Raw genomic sequence first — 19,959 nt, forward strand, 5'->3', positions numbered from 1 at the left:
ATATTTCCGAACGTCCACCAACACCAAACTGAACTAGTTTAATATAGACACATACGCATAAACAGAACTATGTTTTATGTAATCACAATTCGAGAAAACCAGATAACAGGGCTTTCAATAGACAATTTAAGTACTTGAGTGCAAAAAAGCGTCTTATTGTATAAATGAATGATGATATAAAAAAGCATATACAAAATGCTGAAACGCAGCAACATATGGTTTCTAATAAATAGATGAATAACGTTGATTTTTGTATTTTATAAGTTAAAAGGGTTATTAAATTAAAATAACTTAATTTGTGAAATGAAATTTTAGAAAGATGAAAGATGATTTAATTGACCAAGGTAAGAATTTTGTAAATAATAGTTGTTACGTCACTTTGTCTAAAAATGACGTCATGAATTTTTTAAACAAATATTTATATATCGAGTCAGCAGAAGACCAAAGTAATAAAAACGCCATAAAATTTAGAATTTAAACAATTTTCATGATGAAACATGGGTATACCCTTTAATTTAAAGCAAATGCTATTTAAATTGTTTTTTCTTATATAAATTTAAGTCATTTGTATGTATAGCATTTTAATGAATTTTAGTTAAAAAGTTTGAATGCTAGCATTATAATGATGTAATATAGTTCATTCAACTTTAAATTGACAAAAGAACTAAATTAGTTTTAATTTGGAGGCTACGAAATACAAAAAAATTGGAAACTGCACAATTTTTACATATTTTAGTTTTAATACCTGATAACTATTTGTTATTTGATGTTCAATATTCAAACAATGATGTTTAAATGTTCGTCGCTTTGTCATAATTATTATGAAGGAAACTAAGCATAAATAGCAATGTCAAGTATATAAAAAATAAGTAACTAAAACCATAGTTTTGTTGTAGACATAAGAAACTCTTACTGTTCGACTATATCAGATACTTCCCTATCATCTATCCATTCAGAGCCATGTCAAAGGGTAAGTAATACGTATTTATCTTCCCTCACTTTATTTACAAAAAAAAACAATCAATATTCAGCTAAATAAACACAAACAAAGGAAAAATCCGCTTTTTGCAATCTTTTTTGTGCATACAGAATTTGTGATAAACATAGGTGAATATATTTTAATAAAAGGTTATGTTAGTGAAACCTGTATTGCCTAAGCAAAACATAAAATGCAGTCAGGCGGATAAAATCTTGGGTTAATGAGCGTAGAAGTGATTTTAGACTAAGCATTATTTTTCGTATAACAGGCAAAGCCAATGGTATAGATAAAATTATTTAGTATTTATTAAGTAAGTTAACGTACCGCTCAATGGTTACTGTTTGATTGAATTGAACTGTAAAATTAATAACCTTATATTGAAATGATAATATGTGTAAGCATGTGAAACAATTATAAGAAGAGCAAATTAAATACAACATTACATTGGAATAATGTATTCTTATAACAACACATATATACAGATAAAAGTAAGTTTAGTGTCCATAAGTTCCACACTTTACCAATCTACTAAAAAGCAATTTTTAAATACGGCTCTCTGACTTAGTTAATATAGATTACTATTTAGTTTAAAGCAAAATTTTTTTAAAGCAAAATTGTAGTTTAATAAAGTTAGCATAATGTAAAGTATGAGAAGGATTTGTAACCAAAAATAATTATTTGGTATTAAGGAAAACCATTTCTCGTCACGGAACGATTTTCAAAGACGTTCATTGAAAGAAACAATATTACTTCGCAAATTTTCAAAAAATGGCAATGCAAACAGATGGGATGTTTCGTTTAAAAAGTCTCCGTTAGTTGGTGATAAAGGTACAAATTTTCAAACGTAACCAAAAACATTTGTACTGGACGGTAATATAATATACCTGTCATAGCATCGGGTTACGGGCCGACAGGTTAGTGGTTCGAACCCCATTGATTCCTCATAATTTCCTCCTAATTCCGGCGTTAACGTATAGCTTAAAAACAAATGTCAACACCTTGCCAAACAAGATTTAAAACTCAACAGCCTAAGGTGTATTCAAAGAACTATTTGTTTAAACTAAAAAGCAACCAAATTTTGTTTAATTATAAAGTCCTTACTACAAAACTTTTTTTTTGTTTTTAGACAATCTTGAACGTTCGGAATTTATTCGAACAAAAATCAAAAAAAATCAGCGAAGTTTACAGCTTTTATTAAGGAATGCACCGGTGCCAATTCGACCTTTACATCCCTCGACAAATTCAAATTCACCAATGAATAATGGCAAGTTATTTTGATATTTCTCGTTTCTCCTATGTCTGACTATTTTGCTAAACCAACAACCTCGAATCACTATAATAGAGTCTGCGACCGAGTATCATAGACATGTTAATCATGTCAGATTATATTACAATATTGTTAACATACAAGTAGTAAGATATTGCAAATAGATGTGTTTATAATAGCCTTTAAAAAATTAGCGATTCAACATAATCCAGATAAAGACAAGAAAAAAAAACGCCTTGAAAAACTCATTTTAGCGTTTTTTGGTAAGAATGATTTAGGTAGAAAAGTTTAAATTATTAGGAATTTAAGAAATCGAACATGTTAATATTTATCAAAGACAATCTGTCGGTTCTTTATAAAAATTACGTATATTTAAAATAATGTTTGGTAATTTAAATGAATACTAATAATAATACTAACTGATCCATATTAAGACAAGGAATTAAGGTCTAGAGAATATTAAGTAAAGCTAATATAAAATAAGCTTGGTAAAACACGTTAGTAGAAGATTAAATCTTTTTAATGTATATTAGTCATAGCACGTATAGCCGTTGGTAATATTTAAATTATAAAAAAAATACTTGTACAAGTATGTTATTGTATAATTACAAATATTTTAGTTAAACAACTCTAAATATTTCAAATTATGACCATTTTTTTAATTCAACATTAACAACATATATAAATTTTACGAAGTTATATAAACTATAACACATTTTAATATATTTTTACATAGTACCATTCTGCTTTATATATGCACATAAATATGTTATTTTATATACGGTAATTAAAATACCAGTTTTTGTTTTAAAGTAAACACTAACGTGAAAGTAGTGACGGAAATTCTTTTGTTATCTCTAATCAAACATAAAGTAATAAAACCAATCAATATTAGAATTATATTCACGTCGCTCTTACTTGAACTAATATACAAAAGTAGCCTACAGCAAACATAGGTGTTTACATTTAAAAAAAAACTCCGCATTCCAATTTCGACTTTTGCAACAGATATTCGTTAAGCCAACTTTATATTAGAATAAATTTTGGGCTAAGTTTAGCAATGATTTACTAAGTTTGATATTTGTACAGTTACAGTTTATAGGGTGTGCTTTAAAGAAATGATATGAAATTGAATTTACTTTTATAGATAAGTTAAATTTTACAATTGGATTATTTTATGAAAACAAAAAAACAGGTAACTGATTTTATTTTCATGTATTTAAATTATTTAACAATAAAAGTTATTCGATAAATAGTTATGAACTGATATTTGTTCATTATATAAATAAGTTATGTTTTCTATAGTTGGGCAAAATCACTAGTTTTCGATAACATTAAGTACCATGCGTACCCATGTACAGTGTATACACAATACATATTGTTTTTTAATAAAGATAAAAATATAGTTATTTGGAATTAAACGTTTACAGGTAATACAAGAATAAGTTTAAAATAGAAAATTAATTTTTTTAAAGCCTTGTGTAAATGCTAAACTATTGTTGATATTTAAATTTTGTATTGGAATTCCAAACAAAATTTTTAAAAAAGGTTGTTTTTTTATTGGGTTTTTAGTGTATAGCAAAAAACCTTATAAAAGCAATTAGTTAACGTTGGTTTACGAAATATTTAAAAAGCTGGATAACGTTTTTAAGAAATTTGTTAAAAAAGGCGATTACGTCACGCGTCTCTCAAATTTCTAAACATTTTACAAAGTTTATGAAAATGAGTCTGTCGCAATATGATTATTTCAAACCACAATATTTAAAACAATAAAGCCTGTTGCGATGTTTTTAAGTTTTCTAATAACAGAGTTTTTATTCTTTGTTTTTAAAACAATGTAGCTTAAATATTATATGTGATTAAATTTCGATGTTTGATTTTTATGTACATAATGAACACAAAAACTGACGTAATCTAATGCATGCACAATAAAAAAACTCAGAATTTTAATATCAGCGTAGATTTTACTTGTTAGGTACTAACAAAGTTAATGTAAAATGACGTCACCAAATACTAAACTCTACATAAAGAAATTTGTAGGCTACAATAAACCGAAGGTCTGTTGTATTTATGTAAAACTTAAAATATTTATACAAATTTTAATTCCATGCAAAAAATTTTAATTCCATGCAAATTTAAATATATTTTCGTAGAGAATAATTAAACATGATAAAACTCACCAACCAAATGACTAGATTCCCATGATGTATTTTTGTTATCTAATTACTTATACCTGGCAAACTAATCCATTGTCTTGAAATAATACTTTAACTACTATTCAGATAATGACTTGTATATACTGTTTTTTTAGCTTGTCCCACAAATAACTTGATACTTAAAAATTAACTAAAGTCACTGCTGAAAAAACAAATTCAACTGTTTAACACACGTCTAGTAATTACGCCTTAAAAATTTTGCGTGCACGTTTTTGCCATAAGCACTTACTGTTTCTGGTTTGTTTAACTGAGTAATTGTAATAATATGTAGAAAGAAGATTTTTACATTGTGCATTAAAGAAATATTAATTTATTAGCAACTGATTGTTTTTTTAGATATTTTGAATGGATTAAACAAAACAAAAAATTGAATTGAAATCACATTTGTAATCTGTTAAATCCATTTACTGTAGCGGGGCCTCTTTTAGTATAAGTTTAACTTGGTAATAGTTTTTGTAATATATTTCTTTTGGTTAAAAATTAAAAAAATATTGAATTTAATTTTTTTGTTTAAATATAGTTAAATAAAGTAATAATTCTTTTAAATAAAAAAGTTTTGGTATGGTTTAGTTAGTCTTATAACAATAAGTAAATAAACCAAACATAACAAAAAAGGTTTAAAAAAGACCACTACTAAAAATGACGTCATGTTTTAAGCGGACTATTACTGTGATGTCACCGAGTAACCTAATCCTGGCATGAATGTGTTAGGTTACAATCCTTATCCGGGATTTGTGAAAAAAACGCGATTAAGCCGAGAATTAAGATCTGCTTTTTTTGTGACGTGGTAACTCGATATCTGGAGACATTAATGACGTCATTGCTTAACTAAGTGTAAAAAATTGTGAAAGCAGTTGTAAGAAAATTGGGGGAAAAAAAATTTATGATTTAACCTAATAAAAAATTCCGTTTGTGATTCCCTTTTAACAACGTAAAACGAAAAATTATGTGATTAAGTGTAAAATTATAAAGTAGAAAAAATAGGAGTTGTAACTAAATGTGACTAGTGGGTTCCTGCAATAAAAACACAACTGTTATACCCCCAGTGGGTAGGGGTATTATGGGGTTTAATTCAATTTTTTTAATTGAAAAATTAGGTTTAATTAACAAAATTTGGTGTACATAACAACGGTCATATTTAGTTACAAACACTATTTTTGGGCAGTACCCATTTACGTAATAGATATGTTAAAAAAAACCAAATGCTTTTTAAAACGATTATGGCTTGTTTGTTTAAGTTAAACTTTAAAAAATATCCTCAAGGAAATCGAATTAATAATTAATTTTTCACTTTGTTAACACAATGTATATGTCGCAAGGTCGTAAGCAAATATGGCATGGGATTTTTTTCTTTCATGTATGTTAGACACTCTATTTTTGTTGACTAACTGAATCACCGTTTATTAAAAAAAGTTTGCGTCAAAATTAAATTTACGTCGCTCGGCTGGATACGGAAATAATAAACTTGTTTTCGTAAAAAGTGTACTCGATTGAACAATTTTTACCTCGACTATAGCGGAAGTGTTATTAGCACTTTTTGGTTTATTACAGAGTGCGATATTAAGTTAAAGGTGTGACTCTATTTGTACTTATTTATCCTCGATGTAAAAAGGCCGGAATCATGTGCTACCTCGATCTAGCCTTAAGCAGTTTTGTTTAATATTAATTATATTGTCCAATATTTTAACCTGCTAATTGGTTTGGGCTAAGTTTGGGTTTATACTGTTTATAAGGTCCTACTAACCGTTGCAAGGAATAGATCGTAAAGTATAGCCGTGTCTTATTTGTTGATGCCATTATATCGTGATTAGATATACAAATAAATTAAAACATTTCACCGCTTTTGTTGCAACACTTTCACATGACATCTTGTTTGCGCAAAACGCTTAAAACAAAAAGCACCAGCAAGTGTGATATTGAAACGTCATTTATCTCCGAAGCTATCTTTTGTACAGGTGCGTTTCGATTTTAAACCGTGCGACGCCAGCGTGACGTCATTTACCGCTCAGGTCTTTGATTTTGCGTACCTTTAATCTCGATTGTGTAGTGATTGTTCCTATTTGTTAACTCGAACGCGACGCAAGTCTGTAGCCCTTTTTTCGCGCGGAGACGTCATTTAAAACCGCAATCAAACCCTACGAATGGACTAGACGTACAGTCGTGTAACGAAATGATAAAGTAACAAGCTTTAAGGTATTAACTTATGTCATATGTTAGGGATTAAACAGGAGGTTAGTCGGTAAATGTTAAATTAGACCAGTGCAAAGCTTTCGAGGTAGCCTACATGGTCATGTAGTTTATTTTCAATACAAATGTTGAGCTACCATTTAAAGATAAGATACATATATAAGTAGAATTATTTAAGTTCAATGTAGTAGATTTTTATATACATGAAAGTCTCTGGGTGGTAACTATTGAAAAAATAATTATTATTTAACATATCTAAATTCAATGTTAAAGCATTTATTTTTGAGTAATTGTTATATGTAAAGAGTAAAGTTAAAAAACTGAGGAAGTCGACTTTAAAAATACAAGAGAAAACGTGTTCTAGTCTAATATTAAACTTGTAAAACACAGCTACTTATTTATTAATTCACTAAAAGTTTATTGGTACTTCATCAGTTTGTTAGAGATTATCTTCCAGTCTGATGACCATAGCAGACGTTCATATAATTGTCGTGTTATTAGACTAATTAACTAGTTAACGCCATTTAAGCATTGCTTTGTTTGCTAAAAAGCAGTATAGACAGCCCTAAATTTGCAGAATAGGGCAGATAAGTGTCTATTGTTACGTCACACTTTGCCTTTGTGGTTCTGTAACGAGGTGGAAAACGTGTTTAAAATCGATTTGAATTGTTGGCTATCAGATTCGCTCAGTCGCCCAAAAAAACAATTGTTTTTTTGCCACTTTTAAATTCCACTTTTTTATTGCAACAGTGCGTTACAATAAAAGCTCATTTTAAACGTAAGGGTTAGCTTACCGCCGAGTTTAACATAAATCGCTGAAAAACATTTTTTTAAGGTTTGGTATTTTGACGCACCCATAATATAAATTCGTTTGTGTAATTACTATAAATACCAAAAGTAATTTATTTGTTGAAATATGACGTATTTTAAGTATTTTAAACGTTTTTTTTATTCGAATATGTTTTGCTAGTCATAGATACGAGCATATCAACAACTTCGTATTTTTATAGAGCTTGTTGGGTACACTTTAAACCGTTGATAAGTGGGTGAAGGACTCGCATCGCGGCTTTTTTTTATGACGTAGCATACAGGTCAACAACGATCCTTACTTTTGGTGCAACGAACTTTTACTGGTTCGCTCGCAAACCGTGACGTCATCAGTTGTTTACTTTCAAGTAGTTTTTAAGGTCAGCTTAGTTGTTGATTAGATGCACACTTGCATGTGAATAACTATCGGTAAGGTCACCAACGCAAATCGTCTCACAGATTATTCTTTATCTTGTTAATGAGAAAAACAGCAAAGTTAAAGTTGATGCCAAGGTCATAAAGTTTTTCAGCCACGTTAGAGCCCTTAATTAAAATATATAGTGTGTTTGATGTTTATACGGCCCGCAAAAAAGATTTTGTTCATAAATGTATAGAAATAAATAAGAATTCTTTAATATTTGCACAGCTTTAAAATATCAGTTAAGAAGGGATAAAAGGCTTAAAAGCTGGCGATAACTGCTCAGGCTTGGTTTTAACATGATTAATATTTTATAGTATTCTACCTTTAAAGCTAAATTGCCAGTATTATTTACTTTTGAACAATCTAGAAAGTTTGTCAATAGCGTCATATTTGATATAGCAGTATTTACATATTGAATTAAAAAGTAAAAAGTTGAAATAGTCTTAGTCAATACTAAGCTCACTTTTTTCATTATTTGCTATGCTTTAAAAATTAGTTTTTAATAACCCATCGTTTGCAGAGTCTAATTGTATTTATTTTTTTTTTTTAATTGCAATATTTTTTAAACAGTTTAAACTTAAAACAAGAGAAAGGTTCTATCATAACAAGCACAACATTACCACGAATTAGCTACTTTAAAAATGTAAATATGTTTTTTATTACCTGATATGTCATGCAAAAAGATAAGTATGACCGCATCAGTAAAAATCTATAAAACGTTGTTCAAACCAGAATTGCTATGTAAACTTATTTGAAACCATTACGATTTATGTTGACTAATTATATTTTAGTTAGCCTCGCACAGCGAAACGTTATAAAGTTGTAAGCGCTAGGCTGTAAAATGTATTTAGTTGTTATCAATGGTCTTTAATAACTAGTAAACAGGCGTGAGAAAACGGCTATAAGCGGTCACTAGAAACCAAAAATACAAAACAGTCGTAACTTACCACTTAACCAGTCTCCATTATTATCGATTTTGTTATAATAATAGCTGGTTTTATTGAATTTTGAAGGCTAAAAACGGAAAAGAAGTAGCACTTAGGTTAGGCTAGTGCGTCGTTTAAAACAAATCATATGTAAATTCTGTTTTAGGTAATTAATAGTATTGTCGTTGTAATTAGTAAAACAATGCGTTTGTAAACAGTTGACGACATATTTAATTTTTGCATCACGTTTCAAGGATTAATATATAATTATACCCCAATTAGACAAACAACCTTTAGTAAAACTAAGAGCAATCTATATACAAACAACTCTATTTGTTACGTCATAAACGAAGGTTACAAGGCACGAGTCCTTAGTCAAATCACAGCTTGATAGCAAATCGGCAAGGTGATTAAATCAGGGATTAGCCCAAAACAAAACGAGGTTAGCATTTTTATAAACAGTGGAATGGCATAAATCCTACATACAATTAAACAGCGACATGCCGTAAATAAAAAAAGGGGGTTTTGTGCTGTAATTTGTCCAAGTTGCAACTGTATTTAATTAACAGAGATATCTTATAAAATGGTTAGCAGTAGAGTAGATTAAAACACTTTCTGGTGCAGTTAATTATTACGTTAAAGTTTTTAAATAAAAAGGTTTATAATATAAACAGTAAATTACAATTTTTATTTAAATTTTTTAAATCTACCAGATTATAAGATATAATTGCAAGATAACAAGTAATTTTGAATAAAATTGTCTAATTTAAAATCTTTATCGAACTAATGCAAATTCGAGAAATTACAAAGGAGGCTTTTACCGGCCGAGAAACCAAAATGATGACGTCACAATGTCAAGGTATTACACAACAAACACTGAAAACTTTGTGTTACCATAAAATTCTATATTTACTAAACAACTTAATGTATTTTAAATAAATGCATTATTTTAAACCCTGGTTTTATATCTGTTTAGTACAGGTGTTAAAAATGTAAAATATTTAGTTATTAGGTTTTATTTTTTATTGATTCATTCTACCATGTGCACTGTAAGAAATGTAAAATTCTTTCACATTTGTTAGTATTAGGCAAAACCTATTTCAAAATCCGAACAACAATGACAGTTGTGGGTTAGGGCTATTAATCGGGACCAGTCTATTGTACTAGCACAATGCGAACCAAACATTTTCAAATAACAAGCCTTTTTTATATCGTTTTATTAATATACGCTTTAATATTGATCTAAGCCGCTTGGTTTAGTTGTAATAGTATTCATAGCTAGTCTTATGTTGTATAAAATAAAAATAAAATTGATTTTATCTAAACAGACATAGCTAGGTGCATATTTTAAGGTGTAAATAAATATTTCAAAAAGATAAAGTAATTTTTTATTAAAAATAAGTCATAAAACTAAGCAAGTCTATACATAATAGACAAAGATTTTATATACGTTAAAATCTTATCTAAGCCTTACTTATTCAACCACTACAATTTTACAGCTACCAAACCGGTGCAAGCGTTAGCTAAAGATCACGTGACCGTGAGAAGTAGTGACGTAGGCGAGAACGTTTTTACTCGCCAATCACTAGTAGAAGACAGTTCGTCGGACGATGAAGTTAGAGCTCCGATGGACGAATCGCCGCCAAATTTATCAGACGACGAATGGTAAGATTATACAATACTTAATGTTTTTTAATGTTGCTAGTCTGAATAAAGTGAATGCACTCTCTGTAGTGGTTATTTTTGCGATGGTACCTTTAAGTTTGTTTTCATTTGAAATTATTTGATTCCTTGATGTTTAAACAGTTATAAAAAATTACCAGTTGTATAATGTATTTGACTAGGGATCTAAAAATGATGTTATTTTTAATATTTTCAGCCTTTTTCTACATTCTAATACCAACAACCGAAACACAAAACGTGTTATAAGTGTAACACGGACATCTTCAAGAGCTAGTATGCTAAGCCATCGTCGGGGTAGCGATAATTCCCCCCCTAACCCCCTTTATGAGGCTGCAAAACCCCGCCCACCCCCGAGATCAAACAAAAAACCTACCAAAGAAAACAATATCCCGCCGGTAGAGGGCATCTTGGAGCCGTCACAAATTATAACTGTTCCTTATGTTTCACGTGGAGTAGGTAAGGGAAAATGGTCGTCAGCAAACTTGAGTAGATTACGAAGAAGCAGTCGAAGCAGCAGCGTCACGAGCGATGGTGACGTAACAGTTGTTGAATCGACGCCTTCTATCGCCACCCAGAAGATCGAAGAAGTTGAGGACAAACCTTGTTACAATGACGCAATTAATGACGTTACAAATATAAACAATAACAATAAAGTCAATAAAAATGCTGTTTCACCCAGTCGCCATACCGTTAGCAGTGGCTACTCAAGCCCGGGAAGTAGTAGTACTTCGTTGTCCCCTACGTCATCAAACGCATCGTCTGCCTCGTCCAATGCAATGGCATTACGCCAACAAAACAACAAAAGCAGAAAAACCGAGAAAAACAATAATGTAGTGAATATTCCGGAAATAATTGGCGAAAAAATGTCGTCTGATAGCGCAGTAAAAGGTACTGAGAATAAACAAGTTCAGGAAGAAGATATTTTTCCTGTTAAAAAATGGGTCGAGTCTTCAGAGTACACTAACTTACAATCGCCAAACAATTTAACCGAATTTAAAACATCGCCAGCAAATGAATCGAACAGGTTGAAATCACCTTGTGCTCCTCATAAAAGCGTGTGCGCAGCAGCTCACAAACTAAACGCAAGCGCAGATGATTCAAAAAAGAGACTCTCTGTTCAAAGCGCTGATTTTTGCGAAAAAACACCAGTTAAACACCATTTGCCAAAAAGACCAACTTCGTCTTATATACCAACATCACAACCTCTAGCTAGTAAAAATATGTAAGTATTGGTTGCAAATAAAACCATTTTCGATCGCTATGCTTAGCCTTGTAACATTTAAAACACTTTGGCTATTTCGTTACATTAAATAGTTGGCAATAGTTTTTAGCCGTTCAAATAACCTATTTGTCTTTGATTTTTATAGTGTATCCATGATTGAAAATCCAAATTCTAAAAAAGCCAACTTTAAAACAAGGACCGCAAACCTATCGGCAAACCAACATGGCGGAAAACAAAGACCGTGGTTGCGTTCGAAAAAAGCGGCATCTCGTAACAGCCTTGCCTTTGCGTTTCAGGCACGTTCAAACGTCGAAGAAAAATTTGAAAATGACTCTTTAGCGCCTCCTAATTCACAGAATGAACCACAAGACATTCGCAGGGCGGCGTCGTTATCGCCGAAAGCGTACAACGAAAATCCCACCAATCTATTAGCTTTGCAAAGGGAGTTGTCCGCTTCCTTAGCTAACTTGGACAAGGCTGTTCCTCAAGCTCGAGGTTACAGCACGGTTTCGGGTGCAACTGGGCGCCATATGGCAGACCAAAGTAATTTTTTTAACGACAGGGTACCAACAAAACACGGAGAGCCTAACTATTGTTATTCGACACAATCTGTATGCACGGACTCAATGTGGTCCCTAAAGTAAGTACTTTTACACCCTGTCAGTTTCCCAATAAGACACAATGCTTAATTCCTCCTTTTCATATTCTAACCATGCAATTTTTCAATCAGTCCATCGAATCCACCCAAAGACTCAAAAAATAAGATTTTGGAGCCTTCTAGAAAGCCTTCCTTTCGCAACCGCTTAAAAGGCGCTTTCAGTTTTCAAAATATAAGACGAGCGATTAGCATGGATAAACTAAACGAAGACGACAAAGCCAGGTGTGTATATTATGCAAGAAGCCGAGGATTTCTATTAGTGGCCACAAAGAATTTTATGTGATGTAAAACAAGAAATCGGGCTGTTTAACAAAAATATTGCCATTTTAACGATAAATTTAAAACATATTTTTTATTTTTCTAGTCAGCGATCAGTCAGCCACTGTTACTTAAACGAATATGGAGAAGACATTTCTACACTTCCAACAAGCAAACAGAGGGCCTCTACCTTATGCCCTCAACCTAATTTGAATTACAATCAACCCCCCTTACAGAAGGCTTCGTCCATAACGTCGATTTTCAACACTGTGCGCATGCGTAAACGCCGGTCACGTGAGCGTCGTGCTATGAAGGCACGCAACACAATCGCGGTTGACCCAAAGCAAATACCGGAGTACGAAGAATACTCAAATGGGTAAGTTAATATTTAAGTAACTATTTTTAACCAATATACGTTTTTTAAGTAAATATATCTGCATTGGAAAAGCAGTTGTTCCTTAACTTTCTTTGGAAAAAGTTTAAACGGGATTCATGATCCAAATATTTCAACCATTAAAACTAACGACCTTCATTTATTCTAGTGACCTCGCAAGACCAAAATCGTACCACGACATTTCAAAACCTCAAGAAGTAAGCGGTCCAACACATTACAGGTAGGCTAAGCAAAAAAATTATGTTTTTTTTATTTATTTGCGATGCCATAGAACTATTTTAGATCTTTATTTGCCAACAAGTTGTAATACTTTCGTCTTTTAGACAATAAGAACTTAAATATTGTCGGTACTTAAAAATAACTGTTTAACAATGCTCTATTACATTAGGGGTTTGGAAAATTTGTTAAAATGCTTAAACTATCATAAGTGTGATTTACAGATTCAACTAAAACGGCCTAAGATATATTCATATTTAAGTTGTTATATAAATAATTGTTTTTCTCTAGGCCAATCGGTCGAGTTTTAGGAATGGACGTCCGCGAGGGGTCGCTACTGGTCGAAATCTCAAAACCACCATCCGGTCCGTACGGGTTTTATTTGGCACGGAGGAAAGAAATGGGCGAGACTGGAAGTAAGTCCGTCTGACATTAGTTTTAATATGTAGCAAATAAAAATAACCATTGCCAAAAGCCCCCAAAAAAACATTTTAAATATAAATTATATCCCTTATTGCAATTAATTACATTTGACAAAAAAAAAACTTATTTACAAAAATTATTTTTATTTTAGGTGTTTACATATCGAGTTTAAGTGACAGTTATCACAATAAAATGTTTGCTGGTCTTATGAAACTCGGGGACGAAATAACAGAAATAAATGGAACTTCAGTTTACAATTTAACCTTAGACCAAGTCTATGATATAATTCTGCAAAGCGATATATTAAAAATGCGAATTAAGCCAACTCAAGTTCATAACGTTTAATTATTCAATCAGCAAGCAGTCGTTATGTTCCAAAAATTGTTTTTTTGTATTACCGCTTAGGTATATCTGATGTCAAAATCTTTGTATTTATTAAAACTATTTATCTAATCCTTAATATGTGAAAGTTATTAAAACTTTATTTGGTTATTCTAACCACCGCTGTATCTTTTATTAAAAAAGGTGAACAGTGTAACTGTGAAAAGTTTAAATTATTAACTTAAATTTTAGTTTTACAATTATGACCCCGCTATTTCTTAAATTGCATTAGCAACTAAAGAAGAAAAATTTAAAATTGCTAAAAAAAATGTTAGAAAAATCTGCTGGCGGGTTTTTTATCCAAAATTGTTTTAACTAATAGCTTAGGTTAAATCTTATTTTTTTAAGTGCAATTTGGCCTCATTTACAAAGTAGTTCTTTCTTGCAGTTACTTGTTATATAATATCATATTAAGTGGCTTTCAATAAATATTATTATTATACAACGTTTTTTGATGTAAGATTATTATAAATATAAGGATATAAATCAAAATACTAATGTGTAGTAAAAAAAAGCAATTTATAAATTTGACTGGCAAGATTACGAAATAGTTTGAACTTAAATTCATGTGTTTATTTTTTAGGTTTGTTTATTATAGAATAAACCGATAACTTTTTTAGACATAGGTGTGTCTTATAGCAGGACAACCTTAAAAAAGTTAAGCAAAAGCCCTAATAAATTTTTTTTTGAATAGTTCTAATACTCAACGACTAAAAGCGTTTATATTAAACGATGACATTAGCAAGCTCAAAATTTAAATATCTCGAAATGGTTGGAAAAACCAAAGTTTTTTATTAAGTATAATTAAATTAAACATTTTTTTAAATGATTAAACAAAAAACATTTTTTACAAGCCTCTGATTTAACGAATATAGATTTATTATCATAGCAGTAAGAAATAAAACACGAAAAAATGGAAAAATAACTTTTAAAAAACAAAATAAACAAATTTAACCTGAATTTGTTTTTTATTAGTTTTATTAAAAACTTCATTAAATCAAATTTATTCAATCAAACACTCTTCTTTTGTAACTTATTTCTGTGTAGTTATCTGATAATAGAATCGTGGCATGTAACACAAACCAAACATCATCATCTGCAAAAAAATAAACACTATTTTAGTATGTTGTTTTTTGTAAAAAGTCTTAAATGTGTTAGGAATTAAACACATATACTTACACACAAGTGTGTCCCAATTAGTTAGTTTTTCGCTATATTATTAAAAATTATATTAAACAAATTATATAAAGGCCTTTTATTAATAAAATGTTTTAATAATTGCAAGTAAATTGTGTTAAAAATGTTAACAACCGGGAGCAGGGTGTAGTGGTAAGAACACTTGGCTTTACCACATAAGGTCCTTTAAGTTTAACCACTACCTCTTGCAGTAACACCTTTAACAATTTATGTACTATAAACAATAAATACATGGGTTGTATCGAGTTGACTTTATTAGTTTAGGATATTTTTGATTATAATTGACCTATTATACTTAGTCTGTATATTAGTTTTTGGCTCCTAAATAGTTTATACTTGTTTTAGAACTTTTACTAAATGTACTCAGAATCTTATGTTAAAAAAGCCGAGTGACCTTACCACCAAACATGCACCCAGTTTAGAAATACAACAAATAATATTTATTAATTACCATCACAGTTTTGAGTTAAGCTTAACCAGTTTTTCATCCAATACAAATTTGCTTCTTTAGAAAGTTGCGCACTATTTAAACCTCGCATTAATGCAGCCTAAAATAAACCAAAATTTACATATAGGCTATAAATTCATGTTTAAATACATTTTAAATTAAATATCATAAAAATGTATCAGTAAAATTATAAATGACACATTTTTTATTTCTAATTTTTTTTGTATATATTGTTATTCTTGATGTGGGAAAGTCGAATGCGCAACTTAAACTTAAACATAGAGTAACATCAGTTACTCCGACTCAGTCTGAGTTGCCTGTCGCAGTTTGGAATATTATAGATTAAAATTGCCCGATAGTTATGCTGCTAATTAAGTGCTGGCTCAGCGGGAGTTCTTACCGTTTATAGCGCCTTACTCAAAGGCGCTACAGCATGATATTAGTGGGGATTGAACTCACAACCTCATGTGTGGTGTAGCAAGTTTTCTTACCACTATACCGCGCTGTTGGTGTTTTTAGGTAAATGGGTGAAGTATTGCAAGATGAGATTATAATTTTATATTTGGGTAGAATTTAAATAAAACTCCAAATATTCCAAACAAAATGTCTATTTTTTAATAAAAGTCGATTGCCTAAGATTATCACATGGTCATGATTAGAATACTTGGATGTCTTTATGGTGTCCTAGGTTCGATTCCAACCACTTTCCTTTTGTAGTACCCTTAAGTAAGGTGCTATAAACAGTATAAACTTATGCCAAGTCTAAAATTAATAAGTAGATTAATTATCAGGCAATTATTAATTATATTACATCTGCTAAAGTCTTGGGACTGAGCAGGGTAAAAAATGTTACTTAATGTTTGGGCTGTGTAGTTGCCCTTCAGGCACTCTTAGAGTTTTTAATAAAAAAGTTGGATAAAAAGTAAATCCATAACAAAATATGTATACTTACATATTCCAAATCTTCCATACTGAGTCGATCAATTAACCTATTTTGACGTAAATTTTTATCAAGACAAAGAATTAGTTTTGCATGTGCACGAAGTTTTCTTCTTAACAAAAATATAGGCTGTATGGAGCTTAACATCGCTATTCTTGCAAATGACTTCTATTTAAAAAATTTAACTTTTTTATTAAAAAATATTTTTGATGTAAAAAAATTACACAGTCTAACTAGGTAACATATATAAATGGTTATAAGAACAGTTGTGTTTACTACATAAAGTTCTGGATTTCGTCCCAACAGCATTACAGTCATAGCACCATTATTTCATTTATAGCGAGGATGCTACCGAATAAAAGAGTGGGAAGCAAACCCAGGACCCCATGTAGTAAAGTCATGTGTTCTGACCACTACACCAGGTTGCCAGTGAAAATATTTTTAGTTTTTTTAATTAATTTAAATTCAGTTTTTTTAATTAATTTTGAATTACCAGAAGCATATAATCCATTTGATCAATGTCAAAGGGACTTTCACGTAAGCTACAAATAGGTTTAAACTCCAACAAATCATGGATTGATGGGATGTTTTTAGATTGTATCTGCAAAATAAACACGTTGGCTGCAATAATAAAATATTCAATCTTTAAGATATTTTCTATTTATTTATTTTTAATGTGACTGGCTGTCTTAAAGGGTTAAAAATTAGTTTTTATTTATTTATTATTCGGTCAGCAAATATTCAAAATTTTTATAGCACCTTACTTAAAGAATCTACAACTTAAAAGCACTTGGGATCGAACCAAGGACCTAATATATGAGCCAAGTGTAAAACCACAACGCACCACTAGTTGTTAATATAAGATTACATGTTAACAATAAAAAAGCAAAAACATGCCGAACTGCAAATTTTATCAAGGGTATATCTTGTTTTGGAATCAGGGTGGTTAAGTTTGTGGTAATTAAGATGATGAAGCACAACACTGTTTGTAGAAAACCTCTCCTGGGATATTTGAGAAAAATACATTTTTCTCTGTGTCCGGCTCCAAAATGAAATTGGAAGAATATATCGAGGAAAAAGGTAACTAAAAATTAAAATTAGGAGATTGAATTAATAACTCAAAAAAATAAAACTTTTTTATTTTAACTAACTTACATTAGAGTTTAAAATATCACGTCAGCTATTTATTTTATAGTTAAAAACAGTGAAATATTACTTACACCGGAATAAATATGATAAACATGCCACCTGGTAGCATAAAAATTGGAAGCAGTATTGCAACTTTTTTAAAATCGCGATTCATCTGAGAAAAAAATTAGGTTGTTATATAACTTAAAAAACCCTGGTACTTCAAAAGCCTTAAATTTTATTTTATTAATTGTAGTTTAGTAAAGTTAATAAATATAGGCTATGTATTTGTAAAGGTAAATAATTAAATATTTATTTTCCGGCCTAAACATAGGGTAACATTTGGTGTCCTGATACAGCCTTAAGCTGACTTTGGCAGCTGAAATTAAAATAATATTGATCACAATTGCTTGGAAATTCACATAGTGATTGGTTTTGACTTTGCGAAGTTTGTGCCTTTTATAGCACCTTGCTCAAAGGCACTACAGCATAAAAGCACTTTTAATTAAACCCAAGTTGTCCAACCACTACACTGGGCTGTTGGTTTATAAAATGAAGGAGTAAAGATGATAAAAACAGTAATAATTAGGAATTAAGTAACTTTTACCTATACAATACTTACCATATAAACTGTCATTGATTCTTGATAGCTAATTGAATGTTCTGAAGGACGCATAGCAGTTCTTATCATAATTTTCCAATATAAAATAAAATTATCTTTTTCAGTGCGACATCCTTTTTAACAAAACATGTTGTCGTTATTACTTTACAATATTAAAAAAATAAAATCAATTAATTGTATTATATATTATCCAAAACTACTAAAGGCATCTAGATAACTTTATTACTCTATTTCATGACACAAACCAATTTTAAACTTAAGTATATATATACAAATTTAAAAAACCAATAGGCCTATATATAAATATATAGTTTTTTTCGTATAGGCCTATATCTTTATCCTCAATGTGGAAAAGTCGAATGTGCGACTTAAACATAGAGTAACATGAGTTATTCCGACCCATCCTCGAGTTGCCTGTGGCAATTTGGGATATTATATCGATTATAGTTGCCGGAAAATTTTGCTGCTGATTAAGTGCTGACTCAGCAGAAGTTCATAACCGTTAATAGCGTCTTACTCAAGGGCGCCACGGCATGAAAGCAGTGGGGATTGAACCCTTGACCTCATGTGTTGTGTAGCAAGTGTTCTTACCACCACGCTGCCCGTATTATACAAATATATGCATTTATTACAGTAAAAGATTAAGATAAAGCATTAAAAAATCTATAAATTACAAAAATAATAAAGATTTTTTTTTAGTTGTCCTACTTACCTTGAACAAAATTTTCCACATATCTTTTATAACCAGGAATATATTTTTCAATAAAATTTGTGGATTGTTCAATTAGTTTATTAGCTTTTTTTATTAAAGATTCTTGGTTTTTTGAAAAACTGTTAGAAGTGTGAAATTTCTCTTTTTTGATAAGAAAAGGACCTTTGTTATTGGATAGTTCAACAATTGTTGTTTGTTTGTAAACTTCATAATTAAAACTGTTTTGTCGTCTTTCTAACAAACTAACTCCAAAAAATGGCTGAAACTTTGTGGAAAATAATTGTGGCTTACATACAGATCCCACTAAACCTAAACTCATGTTGTCCTAATTTATAAATTAAAAAAAAAATTATTTATGTTCAATATCTGAATATAAAAGAGGTTAACTTCATAGATACCCAAAATTGTCATTGCAAAATTGGATTATCAACCTGCAAATTGTTTTTAACTTAAATAAAGTTGGTACAAATAGAATATACAGGTTTACTGCATGGATGCGATTTTAGTTAAATCCAGCTGATCCGGAATGATTCACATGCATTTAATGGAAATTAAACTAAAATAGCATTGCGTTGTAAAAACAGTGATGCTAAATATTTTTAAACCAAATAATACAAAAATTTAAAACTGGATTTATTTGATAAATAAAATATGGTTCGAAATCATTTGATCATTTTTAATATATTTTTTTAAAGATAAACAAAGAGACAGATAAACATTACTTAAGTGAGAAAATTACTTAAATTCAATATTTGGTTTTTAATTACTAAAAACAGTCCCCCCCTTCTACCATTCACTTATAGAAAACTAACGGTTATTTAAATATAGTATAAAAAGGTAAAGCCCTATTTTACAAAAAATAAAACACATAAAA

General features: G+C 30.2%; 3 protein-coding genes across 3 annotated transcripts; 2 read left to right on the forward strand and 1 right to left on the reverse strand.

Annotated features, from left to right (window-relative positions):
- Nucleotides 1-263: 263 nt before the first annotated feature.
- Nucleotides 264-2,257, forward strand: LOC145742486 (uncharacterized). Its single transcript, XM_082560261.1, has 4 exons — nucleotides 264-344; nucleotides 897-970; nucleotides 1,669-1,807; nucleotides 2,106-2,257. The coding sequence occupies exons 1-4, from the start codon at nucleotides 320-322 to the stop codon at nucleotides 2,255-2,257; spliced, it is 390 nt and encodes a 129-aa protein (XP_082416387.1). The 5' UTR covers nucleotides 264-319.
- Nucleotides 2,258-9,508: 7,251 nt separating this feature from the next.
- On the forward strand, nucleotides 9,509-14,458 carry LOC145741972 (uncharacterized). Its single transcript, XM_082559681.1, has 9 exons — nucleotides 9,509-9,662; nucleotides 10,303-10,468; nucleotides 10,683-11,708; nucleotides 11,854-12,348; nucleotides 12,439-12,588; nucleotides 12,731-13,000; nucleotides 13,167-13,238; nucleotides 13,526-13,650; nucleotides 13,809-14,458. Exons 1-9 carry the CDS (start codon nucleotides 9,590-9,592, stop codon nucleotides 14,000-14,002), a joined length of 2,571 nt encoding a protein of 856 aa, XP_082415807.1. The 5' UTR covers nucleotides 9,509-9,589; the 3' UTR covers nucleotides 14,003-14,458.
- Nucleotides 14,459-14,814: 356 nt separating this feature from the next.
- Nucleotides 14,815-19,591, reverse strand: LOC145743163 (LETM1 domain-containing protein 1-like). The gene is made up of 8 exons (XM_082561070.1): nucleotides 19,086-19,591; nucleotides 18,374-18,486; nucleotides 17,844-17,926; nucleotides 17,521-17,707; nucleotides 17,117-17,224; nucleotides 16,636-16,791; nucleotides 15,687-15,783; nucleotides 14,815-15,134 (listed from the first exon to the last, which is right to left on the reverse strand). Exons 1-8 carry the CDS (start codon nucleotides 19,402-19,404, stop codon nucleotides 15,046-15,048), a joined length of 1,152 nt encoding a protein of 383 aa, XP_082417196.1. The 5' UTR covers nucleotides 19,405-19,591; the 3' UTR covers nucleotides 14,815-15,045.
- Nucleotides 19,592-19,959: the final 368 nt, after the last annotated feature.

The sequence above is a fragment of the Corella eumyota genome, chromosome 2 (genome assembly GCF_963082875.1).
Source record: "Corella eumyota chromosome 2, kaCorEumy4.1, whole genome shotgun sequence".
NCBI classification, from domain to species: Eukaryota; Metazoa; Chordata; class Ascidiacea; order Phlebobranchia; family Corellidae; genus Corella; species Corella eumyota.